This window comes from Castanea sativa, chromosome 10, assembly GCF_040712315.1.
Source record: "Castanea sativa cultivar Marrone di Chiusa Pesio chromosome 10, ASM4071231v1".
In the NCBI taxonomy this organism is placed as follows: Eukaryota; Viridiplantae; Streptophyta; class Magnoliopsida; order Fagales; family Fagaceae; genus Castanea; species Castanea sativa.
Genome location: NC_134022.1, coordinates 24,941,768 through 24,955,325, shown reverse-complemented (window position 1 = coordinate 24,955,325; position 13,558 = coordinate 24,941,768). Strand labels below are relative to the sequence as shown.

The 13,558-nt window shown below is 37.1% G+C and overlaps 1 protein-coding gene across 1 annotated transcript; it reads left to right on the top strand.

The window, feature by feature from the left end:
* Positions 1-6,859: 6,859 nt before the first annotated feature.
* On the top strand, positions 6,860-8,249 carry LOC142614318 (protein SINE3). Its single transcript, XM_075786915.1, has 3 exons — positions 6,860-6,962; positions 7,037-7,153; positions 7,483-8,249. The coding sequence occupies exons 1-3, from the start codon at positions 6,891-6,893 to the stop codon at positions 7,930-7,932; spliced, it is 639 nt and encodes a 212-aa protein (XP_075643030.1). The 5' UTR covers positions 6,860-6,890; the 3' UTR covers positions 7,933-8,249.
* Positions 8,250-13,558: the final 5,309 nt, after the last annotated feature.

Sequence of the window (13,558 nt, the reverse complement as noted above, 5' to 3'; positions counted from 1 at the left end):
ACCTGGGTTTTCATCGTTTTTAGGCTAGCCTCAGCACCGTCCCTCTCCCTCTTCTGCTCTGCCAGCTGCTTGGTTAGGTTCTCATTCTCCGCGAGAGCTTGGCCTAGGGACTTCTCGGTCTCCTGCCTGACCTCAAGTTCAGCTGCAGCTTTCTTCCGAGAGTCTTCCACCCACTTTTCGGTAGCAAAGACTTCTTGAATGGCCTGCGTTAAAATATTAAAATAAATGCATTATTGTTAAAGCAAATTCAAAGTACATGAGAACGATTTTTTCGTTAAAGTGTAATGAAAGCAGTAAGGTGGGGGTAAAAACGAGACACTCACCAAAGCCAAGTCCTTTTTAAGCGAGAGAAAAAGATGTGGTTGATTCATCTTGTTTAGGGCGTCCATGTCCTTTCGCAGAAGAAGAGGCCGTTCCAAAGCCTCAGCCAGGTGATGAGCGTGTCCTTGCTGGAACGCCCTGATGCTGGATTGGCAAGAGATTGGGGCCCCATCTAGCTTCAGTTCGGGAGACCAGTTGGTCGGTGTACGGCGTACCTCGGCTAGGTCCCGGTTCTCCCCACTTTCCACTAAAGAGGCACGTCCCTTACCTTTGCCAGCTTTCTGTTGTTGTTGTTGTTGTTGTTGTTTTAGTTTCTTCTGTCTCTCCATATCTGCCTCCTCGGCCTCATTTTTCATCTTCTTCTTAGGCTCTAGAATGGGAATCTTAGGATCGGAGGGAGGAGGGGGTGGTGGCAGAGGGGGAGGGATCTGTGACTCACCCGCGTCCTTCTTAGAGGCTTTCGAGCCCCTCTTCGACATCAGCTTCCTTAGAGTGGACATGTCGTCTTCTTCAGAGCTAGAGTCGGGTTGTGCAATTATTAAACCTTTTATGCCTGAAGTTTCTGCGAGCACGTGCTCTTCGTCTAAGAGGATGACGAGTTGATCCTCTCGAGGTCTCTCAGCTTCTTCAAGGTGAAATTGGTTAATCTCCTCGTCCAACGATTGTTGCGAGGACGCAGATTCTTCTCGGATGGCGGTTGTTTGGGAATGTGCCGAGAGAGGAATTTCTGCGATGGGGCGAGAGTATAGGATGATGGAGGGGTCGTCTAGGAGTTCGTGGTCAGAAAGGAAGTCTCGTCGTGAAACGTCTATCCTTCTGCGTTGTTTGTCTCCCGTAGTGATCGCGTTGTCAACCTCTTGGAAGTCGTTTGATAAATGATCGTATCCTAATATCAGGTGGGCAGCTCTCACTTGTAGGTCTTCGCTAACAAAGACTTCGGATCGGAGAACGCGATTGAGGTCTGCGACGCTGCAAAGACTTAGGCGCGGCCGTACGTGTTGTTTATTTGTGAAAAACATCCGAGGAGACGAACATGGTTAAATCAGCAATAAATATCAAAGAAAGGTGAAATAATATGCAATGTAACCAAAAAAAAAAAAGAAGGGAAAGATAATGGGACTAAGTCATGGGTTAGGGAATCTAACTCATATGGAGTCACACCTAGGTCTCCCCATTCGACAGGGCCGTGAGGGTCGTCAAACCAGTTTCCCGAGGCGATAAGGTAGTCGTCTTTCATGCCTCTGTTGGATTTGGGAAGGCAGGATATGAGCCTAACAATGATAGATCTGGATTTAAGGTAGTATCCTATGCTTTTAAGCTTATGGCACTCGTACATGTAAACAAAGCCGTGCCCTGTGAGGTTCAGACCCATTTGCTCGTTTAAAGTATCAACACAACCTAAGACTCTAAATATATTTGGCGTGCACTGATCTGGGCATAACCTATGGTTGCGTAGGTATTCGCTGGTTACGTTTTTCATGGGGAGGGTCATCCCACCTTCTAGGAAGGCGATGATGGGGATGATAACTTCTCCCTCTCTCCTAGCGTTACCTATGGCTTTTACTAGGCAATATCTTCAGTATACGTCTTGGGGAATTTGATATTTAGCCCGAAAACCCTCCATACCGACGTCGGTATCTACTAAACACTTAAATCTACCCATTTGGTGGGAGTGAGAATGAAATTTTAGAGAAGGGGAGGGGTCTAGATGGTGGCCGAGGACAGAAGTTGAGAAGAAATGAGTAAAGGAAGTTGAAAACTTACGGGAAATAATTAGGCGATTTTTCACGAGCTTCTTAAGAGAAAATATTGTGATTAACTCTTAGATTTGATTGATTTCTGAAATGATGGATGGAGATACAGTTTCCTAGGCATTTTGGCGTGTGGGAGGCGGCCTCAAATCAGAATTATCCCGCCCAATTTTTTAGAACAAACCGGGACCGTTGGATGCGTATCTCACCGTTGAACGTGGGGAACAAGACGTAACTTGCAGTCATTAATGCGAGTGTACCGGGTTTCGAAGCGTCAGATGCAGTTTTAAAGGAACGAAAGGACCCCTACACGTGTGGCGGTTTGCAAAGTGTATGAAGGGTGTGTTGTTGGTTCAAAACTCCATTTCTCTCCTCGGATGGGGGGGGGGGGAAATGAAGTTTTGAGGGGCTATTGTGGGGGTAAAAATGCTTAAATGCACGTTTGGGCCTTGGGCCTGGTTTGTTGGTATAAGTCCGTTCAGTCAGAGTCTTTGAGGCCCACAAGTCAGTCCGCACTGTAAGGGGCCGTGGAGTTGTCCGAGGAGGAGTATCTCCTCGGACAGGCCCAGTAAAGGCCAGGGGACTTGTTAAAGGGTTTAGAGACAGAATTCTGGAAGATCTGTTGGGTAAAGGCGTAATCCAAGCACCCGTTAGAAGCAGGAACGTGTGAGAAATATCTGAGGAAAAAGCTGCTACCACCACATTAAAGGCCCTGCATTTACCTCCCTGGCCGCATTAATGGAGAAATGACCTCTGAACAGTAATATTCAGCCTTCCAGCTATTATTTAAAGATTTCAAGAAGGTGGTGGATGGGACGAGTATCTAGCAGGAAAATCTGTATTACATGTGGATGAAGCAGGAAAGAGGAAGAAGGTTATAAGAAGACGAGAGAGAAAAGAAGAGGGGGATCTCTTTTGGAAACCAAAAAATTGTAATCTTTTGCTTAGAGAAAGAAAAGCTATACAAATTGTCATCGGCTTACATCCGATGAGAGTTTTTTGTCATATTTATCTATTACTTCAATAGATTGCGACATTCTAGCCTGTTTATTAACTTTCCAATATCCTAACCTAGGTTTCAAACCCATACTCTACAAATTTCATTGTATAAGGCTCTTTGGGCCTAAGCCCATCACTCGTTTGGGTCCGGGTACAAATTATGCACTTACAACACACACTTCGCACGTGCAATAAGGCTTTTTTTTTTAATTATTTTAAGTGTAATGTAATTTTTCAATTTGAATTTATCTATTGTTAGTGAGATTACACATAGAATGAATTTTTAAGAAACTAAAATTTAGGATTTGAAAATAGGTAAATGGCTAGGTTTAGTGTGCTAGTTTTTAGGGAAAATGTATTAAATGTGTATGAGATATAGAGAATGCTATGTCTACAATACTTTCACAAGAAATTATAGGTGGCAGGTTGTTACTATTTGTTATTATTGGGGCAAAAAAGTAATCTCAATGGTAAGTTCAAATTTGAACCAATAACAAATAACCACTTGTGATTTGTTGTGAAAATGTTGTAAAAATGTTATAAATGTAGCATTTCTCATGAGATAAATTCAAATAGAGAGTGCTAATTTTTAGAAGAAAAAAAAGTTTATCTGCTAGTTTTTTTTTTTGTTAAATTACAATTTTAACTCTATTTTTTATTTTTTAAAAATAGATTATCTAATTAAATTATGGGTATTTTGACATTTTTTGAAATCATACCTAACTATCTGAATTCTCTTAATATATAGGGATAATATTTTAAGCACATCCAACAATCTAATTAGATTGGTACTAGTCTCTCAAAAAAAAAGATCGGTACTCAGAGGAACATATGAAACAAATATTTTCAGTGAGCGTAGGTAATCATTGACTCCCTTACTAAGCAAAGTCTATGAGTATGATTCTATTGTGAGCTCATCAAGGCTTATTACTAAGGTGGTCTATTGTGGCAAAATTGAGGTAGAGAGTTGTGTGTTGGGTTGGGATCTTGGGTTGCTAACCCCAACTTGGTTACATTTCTTACTACATATGAGGTAAATGAAGCACAATAATCCAGGTATTCCAATGCCAAAGGCTATGCCGTGCTTGCCACTCCTTGAAAGACCTAAAAGAGAAAATAATCACAATAATTTAGCCATGGAAAAGAATATATATAAAAAAAAACAATTTATCAATTGTAAATTAGATAAAAGTCTTGTGGTTCAATGATATAGTTTGATCTCAGCTTTGGAAAGAGAATCTTGTTTGAATTCCCTTTATTTCACTTTTGTAAGAAAAAAAAATGTTATGAATTTAATACAATATAAATGCACAAGCACATATAGGCATTCAACTGCTTATGTAAAACAATAGAATGAAAATGGATCAAAGACAATAATAATTTTTCATTGTGATTTTGAATATCATCTTAGCATGACAAAATTTTAGAACATTTCCTTTTTGGTAAAGAGTTAAAAATAATAATAAAAGAGTTTACCTTGTACAACACGAGGAAATGTTCATATAAATTTCCATTGCCAAGGTTTGAGGCTTCCTTAATTAACTACTTGATTAATCCACACTATGGAAAACAAGTAGTTAGTGTCTCACTTTGCTAATATGAAATTGGTGCTTCCTAAATTAACTATTGCACCTTTCATGATTAACTTCCTAACTCTCTCCAAAAAAAATTCCGAACTCTCTACGCGTGAAGATATATCTTATGTAATTGTGCATTACCACCCAAATCTAAGTTTTCAGCAATAAACCCCAGTAGAAAAAGAAAGGAAAAAAGAACATCTAGATTAGCACGTGATGTGGTGGATGACAACCCAACACTACTAATAGACACGAACACAATTTTTGGGTAATTTTTTCAGTTTGTTGGCACTTTTTCAGTTTTTAGCAATTTTTTAAATCTTTTTTAGCAATTTTTTTGACTATTTTTTTTTCTTTTTTTGAGTGAAACACAAAAAAGGAAATGTTAACAAGCACCGCACATGCTTGTTAACATTTCCCAAATATCAAAGCATGCTTTGGTTGTGGTTTCTCCGTAGTCCATGCTCCCTTCATCTCTCTCTTCTTGCTTTTCGCTGTAGTCCTCCCTTCATCCCTATTGCCACATCAGTATTGCAAGACTAGAACACATCTCCAGCAAGACTAGAACACATCTCCAACCTTAACTCATGGGTGAAAAAAAGAAGAAGGCAGAATGTGAGAGATCAAAAACTAAAGCAAGATAGAACATGACAGACATGAAGACTTATCTAAAGAAAGATTAAATTTTGACCTTGTTTTTAATTTGAAACAATAAACTTGAAACTTTAAAGAGATCTGATACTTGAGGTCCCAACACAATCTTCAAGGCAAAAATCTTAACCAAGAAATTCATTTACACAAAAGAATAAAAATAAGTATATAACAACATAATGCATTAGCGGTGAACCTAAAATCAGGAATATGACTTTCAAAACAACATTAATGATTAAACACACAAAAAAAAATAAAAAAATCACATTAAACCTCTTGGATTCAAGACTTCCAACCTATAGAGATAGAATTATGAACAATGAAGGATTTGATATCAAATAAGTATAAGAAGTTAAGAGTAGTTAATTTTTTAAAAAAAGAAGTTAAAAACAATTTAAATTGTAATCAGACGTGTACATATCTATATAGTTTGTTTGTTTTTTGGATAAACTTGAGGATGCTTTTTAATTTTTAATTTTTTGATAGGAAGATAAACGTGATGATGATTTTTTTAACGGGAAAAAAAAAACAGCAACATGAGGTTATTTAACTTTTTTTTCTATTAAAAAATAATAATAAACGTATAGTTACTTCGAAAAGGTGAGTTAATGAGAAAGTGATCATATTTTGTAGGAAATATTTTAGGAGAGAATTAGAAATATGTTTTTACAATGTTATTCTCAAATTTTGCCTCTACTTATATGTATGCCGTAGGGTATTTCGAAAAAAAAAAAAAAAAGGAGGTTCAGTCCAAACCAAGGAAGTCAATACCGTACCGGAGGCTGTACCGGTTTGGCCACCATTACGATATATTTCGGATACCGGTCAATATCGGTATACTATTTCGGGTTTACCGCTATTTTTTATATATATATATATATATATATATATATATTATATACACACACCAAAATATCTAGAATCATGTTTATAAGCATATAATATTTCACTTATATTATAGTAAATATAAAAGTTTATCATAAAATATTACCTCAATTCAGAACAAATTATTCATAGTTTTAGACTTTAGTATCAATTAAAAAGAAAAAAAAAACACAATATAAAAAATAGAAAGCTTAGTTGCTTATTGCATACTAAGAAAACAAATAATACTAATAAGTTAATGTAAATAAGTTACCATTATGCCCTTACAAAAATTCAAAAATTACAAAACTTAAAAAAAAAAGTTTTTTTCTGTACCGGTAGGTATTGCCCGAAATTAACCGGTATAGCTGGTACGGCCGGTATTTTTTTCGGTACAAAATAGAAGTATACCGGTACCGGTGCACTGGCCGGTACGGTATGTATTGGCCGGTACGGCCGATACCGGTACGGTATCGACGAGCCTGGTCCAAACAGGCGCATAGAAGTATGAAATTTGGAACTTGCATCCTGTTCCTGCCCCAAAGCGTACTCCAACTTGGGCCAATTTGAAGCCCAAAACTGGTATGAACTCGGAAGCAGCAAAAGCCCACCTAAAACGGCAAAGCCCAATTAAAATCTCTCTCAAGTCCCGCACTATATATGTACGGTTCATTTTTCCCGTACAAAGTTGAAATTCAAAATCTTTCCGCGAAAACACACCGCAAAAATGAAAGAGCACCAAAAACCAGAGTTCGCGAATAGGAGATCCAAGGACACCTCGTTGAAAAAGCTCCAGAAGGTACATTGCCAAACCATAATCTCTACGTTTCGAATTCGAATTTGAATTCAGATTCGCCTTTTCTTCTTCTCCAGGTCACGAAGAAGAACTTGAATGAGGTGTTTACGTCAGTTTCCGATGAATCTTCCAAGGACGAGTTATCTTCGATTTCTGAGATCTCGGAATCTAATCACGCCGGAGATATCACAGATGTAAGATTCAATTTCCAATCCAATCCAAATTTCAAGCTGTATGTACATTTTTATTCGAAAAATTGCTTTCATGTAATCTATTTTCCCTAATTTTATGTACAAATGCTATTTTGCACGCAAATTCATCTTTATCTATATATAAGTTTGATAGTCGTGTTGTTTGATGCTTAATTTGCGTTGATTACTCTTTCGTATTCACTATCAACGAAATTAGAACGATTACGAACGTGCAAAGCTTTGAATTCAATATCAACTTGCTCCGTTTGGTTTCTGAGAAAAATATAGGAAATGAAGATAATTTAGTTTGAACTGTGTGTTTCATTTTCTAGAGCTTCTCAATGGCGATGAGTCCGGCTCCTTCAGCTTCGTCAGAATCGCTGCTTCCTTCTGATCTCACTCCATCTTCCACGGTCACTGCTGAAAATGACGAACCAGGAAAGCTTGCAATGAATCTGTACAGATCAAGCGAACTGGATAGTTCGAAGAACAGATCTGTGGAGGTGGAGATTGTGGTTGATTTTCTCCAAAATGCTCGATCTCAGGCCTTAAACTCGGTGGACGTAGAGACTCGATCAAAGAAGCTTCTGGATGCGCTGTTGAGTATCATTGTAGACGAGTTCTACGCTCAGCCAGAGAAGAAAGATCGCTTTGATGAACTCATCGCAATGAAAACAAAAATTGTGCTTCTCTGTTTCGTGTTTTGGATCCTCGCGATGGCTATGACTTTCTTCTTCAGTTCAAGAATCGAAAACTCATTCCGTGGACCTCCTCCGACTTGAACTATAGTGGTGAGAACTTTCATCACACTGATTCTGCTTGGAACTGTATAGTCCCACACTGACAAGAGGTGTAAATGGAAAAGTGATTTGGTTGAGTACTGTTTCACAAAATTGAATTGAAAACTTGGTTAATGCAGCACGCCACTCATATGAATTGTTAAATTTTCGTTTCGTATTGATTGTGATGTGAGCTCTCTGAATTTCCTGTATGGGATGTATAAATTCAAGCTCTGATGCCTTGGCCTATGATTGCGACATATATATGGTAGTGACAAATTTGTAGTTTAATAGTTCTATTGGGTCTTGATTTGCAAAAATTTTCTAATTTTTTCTCTTAGATTATGAATAGTTTTTTTTTGTTGGGTCCACTCTGATGTTTATGATCTATGACATTTTCTGTTTTTCTGTGAGGACAAAATCCCTAAAAAGAATTACTAATTCAGTTCCTGATGATGGGTTTTAGAACTATGTGAAATATGTACTTCTGTGGAAAAATTCTACCAAACATGATGCTTAAAAGTGTAAAAACATTAATTAACCTGCCAGCATCATTCAACATATATCGAAGTCATGATTTATGTTGCCCCCTGATCAATGAATTATAAAAAGCATTTAGATACTTTTCCTTGTCCATCTCTCAAAATGTTAAACAAGCATCCTCATTATGTTGTCTGTCTTTGAGTTTCAGAAACCAGGCTGAGTTGGATATTCATCAGACTAAGGGTCCGTTTGGATAGAACTTATTTTGCTGAAACTGAAAACTGAAAACACTGTAGCAAAATAATTTTTAAATGTGTGAATAGTGATGTGGGACCCATTTTTAATGAAAAAGTTGCTGAAAAGTGAAATTTGTGGGACCCGTGAACAGTGCATTTGTACATTGTTCATTGCTGAAAAGTCAATACATGCGGCCGGGTTAAAAAAAAAAAAAAAAAAGCAAAAACGCGGACGTGGACGCACAAACGCAGATCCAAACGCCCTCTAAGTGAGTGTTTGGATCTAACTTATTCACAGCTGCATTTTCTTCTTGTGTTTTTTTTTTAAGCCGTAGTTGTTGACTTTTCTCTTGTGAACAGTGCATCCGTGCACTATTTACGGGACCCCACAAATTTTACTTTTCAGCCACTTTTTTTATTAAAAATGGGTCTCACGACACTATTCACACATTTAAAAATTATTTTGCTACAATGTTTTCAGTTTTCAATTTTCAGTAATAAGTTCTATCCAAACGGACCCTTAACTGTCTGAGCTCAAGTAGCCATAGCATATTTGCTCGGCCTGTTAATGCGCCCAATGGTTAGTTCTTAGCCTATTCAGATTAAGCTAAAATCTTACACTTGCACCTGTTCCAAGTTCCCCACGCCCCAAATAATGAAGTTTGATAACACTGCTAAGTGCTAACTACAGCTTGCAACTCAGATCAAATGCTGGCTTGATTCTTTTTTGTTTTCTCCTGATACATGTCATACTTAAGTAGATGCAAAGTTACAAACCAACTCTGTTTGATGTTATATTTGAAAGTTGATACTACTGGAGTCGCTTAGTAGCCTTTTCACCCACCTCTTATTGCAGTCAATTTAGCTTGGTAGTTGGGAAGTTAGTACAATTTACTTTTAAACTGTTGAGCCTGTTGGGATTCTTTAGGTTTTAAATGAGCAAACCGCAGCCATAGATTTGTTCTTCTGACTACATTGTTTCTCATTTTTAGTTAATTTTTTACTTTTTTCTTCTGTCAGTGCTGTGCTTGGGTAAGATAGATTTCCAGTTGGGAAGACTCAAAAAATTAAATTCCTAAGGCATGACATCTAACAGATTACTAGCAGAAGCAATGACATCTTCTCTACTTTCTTCGATTACTTTACAATCTCCTTGTACGGCCAATTTCAGAAGAGCTCAGTTGTATGATATCTTTTGAACCTACTTTCTTAGAATTAAATTCCAGAACTAGCGATAACCTGTGTTCCCATTTTTGTCCCGACTGCCCAAACCTGTCAGGAACCAAGTTTCAGATAAAATTGCTTGATCAACTTGTCTTGCCAGTCCAAATACGTCTCTTTGAAACGAAAATGAAAGAATAGCAAGCACAACTATGAAGCTAGACATCTATACTTCATATAGTCTTATTGAGACGTATTGTAATATCCATATTACAAGTTCATATACTTTTTGGCTTTGCTAGCAAGTAAATGAACTTCTTGTGATATTAACTGTTCAAAACATTATTGTAATATCCATATTGATGAAAAGTGGCCTCGTGTATAAGTATCTTAATGAGGTGTGGAAGGCTATATATAGGCCTTCCAGACCTTCACAACCATGCAAACATTGTAACATTAAATTTTCCTTTTTCATGATTTTTGTCATTGTTACTTTGAACACATTCTTGGTGTTCTTGCATAAAATGTATCTACAATAAGGTTCATTTTTCTTGATAATAGCTTAATTTTGCATAATTATATCACTATTAGCTTCTCAAAAAAAAAAAATATCACTATTAGAAAGCATTATCATACTTGTTAGTATTAATTTAGGCATAAAAATGCATATTTAATTTGATTTTGGAATAATGTTAAATAGTTAATTTTGTGCTTAAAATGAATTTTAATGTATGAATGTCTTTTGTAGAAAAACGAAATTAAATGTAGTAGTTCCCCCTCTTAGAACATTAAAGTTTACCATTACCGTATTCACAGCAACCACATTCCTTTTGGGTTGTATGTGGTTGAGGGAGTTAAGTTTTTTTTTTTTTTTTTTTTTAAATCTTAAATGAGACATAATGGATAATCAAGATGTTATATGACTATATCTAGAATCCAAAAGGATGTTCAACCCATAAGTTGATAGAACAGAATCTCAAGACATATTACGAAAATATAGTCATGCTTTTCCAAAATCAGTTGCCCATATACCTTCATGATGATTTACACATAATCTACTTAATCATTCTTTAACATTTCTTCTTCACATAGCCCAAGCATATTGGCTTACATAAAACATTAGTATTACATTCCCAAAGTACAATATATACGACAACTTATTAGAAATTATCCAACATGATATGAGCTTGGGGCCCAAACGCCACAATCAGAATAGTTTTGAAATTCAAATATACTATAGCATGAATTCAGGTAATCCGATCCTTGAATACTATTATTTTGATAATAAAAAAAGTTGATAATTAAAAGACGAGGCACTAGGAAATTTGCATATAGTGGATCTTTCTCTTCCACCAATGTTGGCATTTATCTAATTGAATCTGAAACCATTGTTAAGTGCAACTTAGTAAACAAAGTGGGTAAAAAATAGCATGGCAAGAAAGAAAATACAAAGATTTGTTATGGTTCTATACTCCTAAGCATGTCCATTACATTGACATAGTCACCAAGGAATCATGTGTATCTAAACGTTTCCCACTATACTGTTTAACGTATATAATCAACACAATCACAATTACAAATTCCCATTAATGGTTTTAGAATATATACATATATATTATATACAAACACACAAAGTTCACCGTAATCTCACCACCGCTCTCCCTTGGTGTAGTGATTACAAGTATAGATGCTTGTGGGATGTGAGGGGCAAAGGTCAGGTTTCAAGTCTCCAGGAGGGAGTTTCACACACATATACACTTAAATTAGGTTAGAGTAAAAATTTTATCTTGTATAAAAAAAATAAAAAAAAAATTCACCATAATCTTAGCTAATTAATGGGTTACATAACATTTGATAGAATATCTAAACTTTTGTGGTAATGAGTAATGCTACTACCACAAACTATTTTACAACATTCTTACAAAATGCTAATGTGACCTGTAAGGACACAGTTCAAATTCCCAATCTACAACCGAAAGGAAACGAGCTTGAAAGGCCTTTTTACAATAAATTTGTAGAGAGTGGGCTTGTAATCTAGATTTCAAGGATGGTTTAAATAACAAAGAAAAGAAACGGGCTAAGGGCCCAATGGCTCGAAATAAAGAATTATTGTAAGAGTATCAATGAAAACTCTTCCTCGGACACAATCCGAGGATAGTTTATAATATTGCTGCCTAAGGCTAATTACAATTATAGATCGTTGTATTATCGTATACTATTGTCTTTCTTTTCAAAAGAAAGAGCCTCCTTCTTCCGAAGGTTCTTTCCCTTATTTATACTTCCTCTTCTTCTCTTTATCATCTTCCACCTCATGGTTGTAACGCTGGTTTTGGATACTTGCCCATCAATTTCTCCCCGAAATCTACTGGGGTCAGGGACCAAGTTTCGAACCTCATGCTCAGGTCCAACCTTTCCATTAATGCAATCAGTATATCAATTATAGAGCCTTTAATGGGTGGGCGGTGGTAGCAGCTTTACCTTAGATATTCCACCGTTCTTTCTATTGTCCTCCACGTGTGCCGTGTCTTCCCGTGGTCGTAGGATTTCTTATAACATATCCCGGGGACTTTAAACCTCTCTTCATATGACCTCGGCTTAACTATCCGAGGACAAATATATTCCTCGGACATAATTGGTCAATCGTTTATCACCTCTTGCTTGGCATTTTCTTTATGAGGTACATTCACGTATTCCTAGATCATTTGATGTCCTCGGATTTGGGTTTTTAGCCCAAAAGACTTAGTTGGGCCATCCTTTGTAAACTACTGGGCCCAATGCCCCTACAATAGCCCTTCGAGATTCTTTATTTCTTCACCTCGGGAGGAAAAGAGGATCTCGACTTAAATCTCCTTTTATCTTGCGGATTTTTGGCAACATTGCTGACGGGGACAATAACTTTTGAACAACCCGTCGCATGTTCTCAATGCTTCGGCATGTGAAGCGCCCCTGAATTAAATTCTGGCGTCTTTATGTCCCCCATGTTTCAATGATGCGACACATATCCAACGGTTGAGAGCTGTTCCTGGGTTGAGGCGGGAATTCTCCCGCTTCATAACTCCTATTGATATATAAATACCAATTTCTTTCAAATCTTACACACTACAAATAATCTTATAACGTACCTGCCACATTTGCTACCTTCACGTGCCTTCTCCTTTTACCCAATACCCTATCCGAGGTGACCGTGCCTTCTTTTTTAAAGTAAGTTCTCTCATACTTTCTCCTTCTTATCAGCTTCTTTGTTTCTTTTGTTTTTCTCTCCTTTTCTTTTTCTTTTTCTCTGTATCCTTCGTCCTCGGCATAATCTTTTTAGTTTCTTCACACCCCCTTTTTCAAAGATGGGTAGATTTGCATCCCTAGTGGATTCAAACGAAAAAGTAAAGCAGTCCAAGGCTAAGTACCGAATCCCTTCGAACGTATCTATTAGGTACTGTAACGAGGAGTAATATTTTGTAAAAAGAAAAACGGGGGAGGTAGTAATCCCGATGATTGCATTCATCGAAGGGGGAATGAGAATCCCAATGGGAACCGTGACTAGGGATTACCTTAGGGCTTTTAGATTAACTCCCACCCAGTGCGCCCCAAATGTCTTTAGGATCTTAGGTTTCATAGATGCTTTAAACGAGAGGATGAAGCTAGGGCTCACTCATCACGACGTGAACTGGGTTTATAACCTCCATTACCTGACAAAGAAAGACGAATATTACCTAAAATCTAGGTACCCAGAAGTTAGGCTAATTCAGTGTCTG

What these genes read in the sequence shown, in the direction of transcription:
- LOC142614318 (XM_075786915.1), top strand. Translation starts at nt 6,891, where the DNA reads ATGAAAGAGCACCAAAAACCAGAGTTCGCGAATAGGAGATCCAAGGAC. An exon ending in CGTTGAAAAAGCTCCAGAAG is followed by an intron (nt 6,963 to 7,036) that starts GTACATTGCCAA and finishes CTTCTTCTCCAG; the next exon opens with GTCACGAAGAAGAACTTGAA. An exon ending in ACGCCGGAGATATCACAGAT is followed by an intron (nt 7,154 to 7,482) that starts GTAAGATTCAAT and finishes TTCATTTTCTAG; the next exon opens with AGCTTCTCAATGGCGATGAG.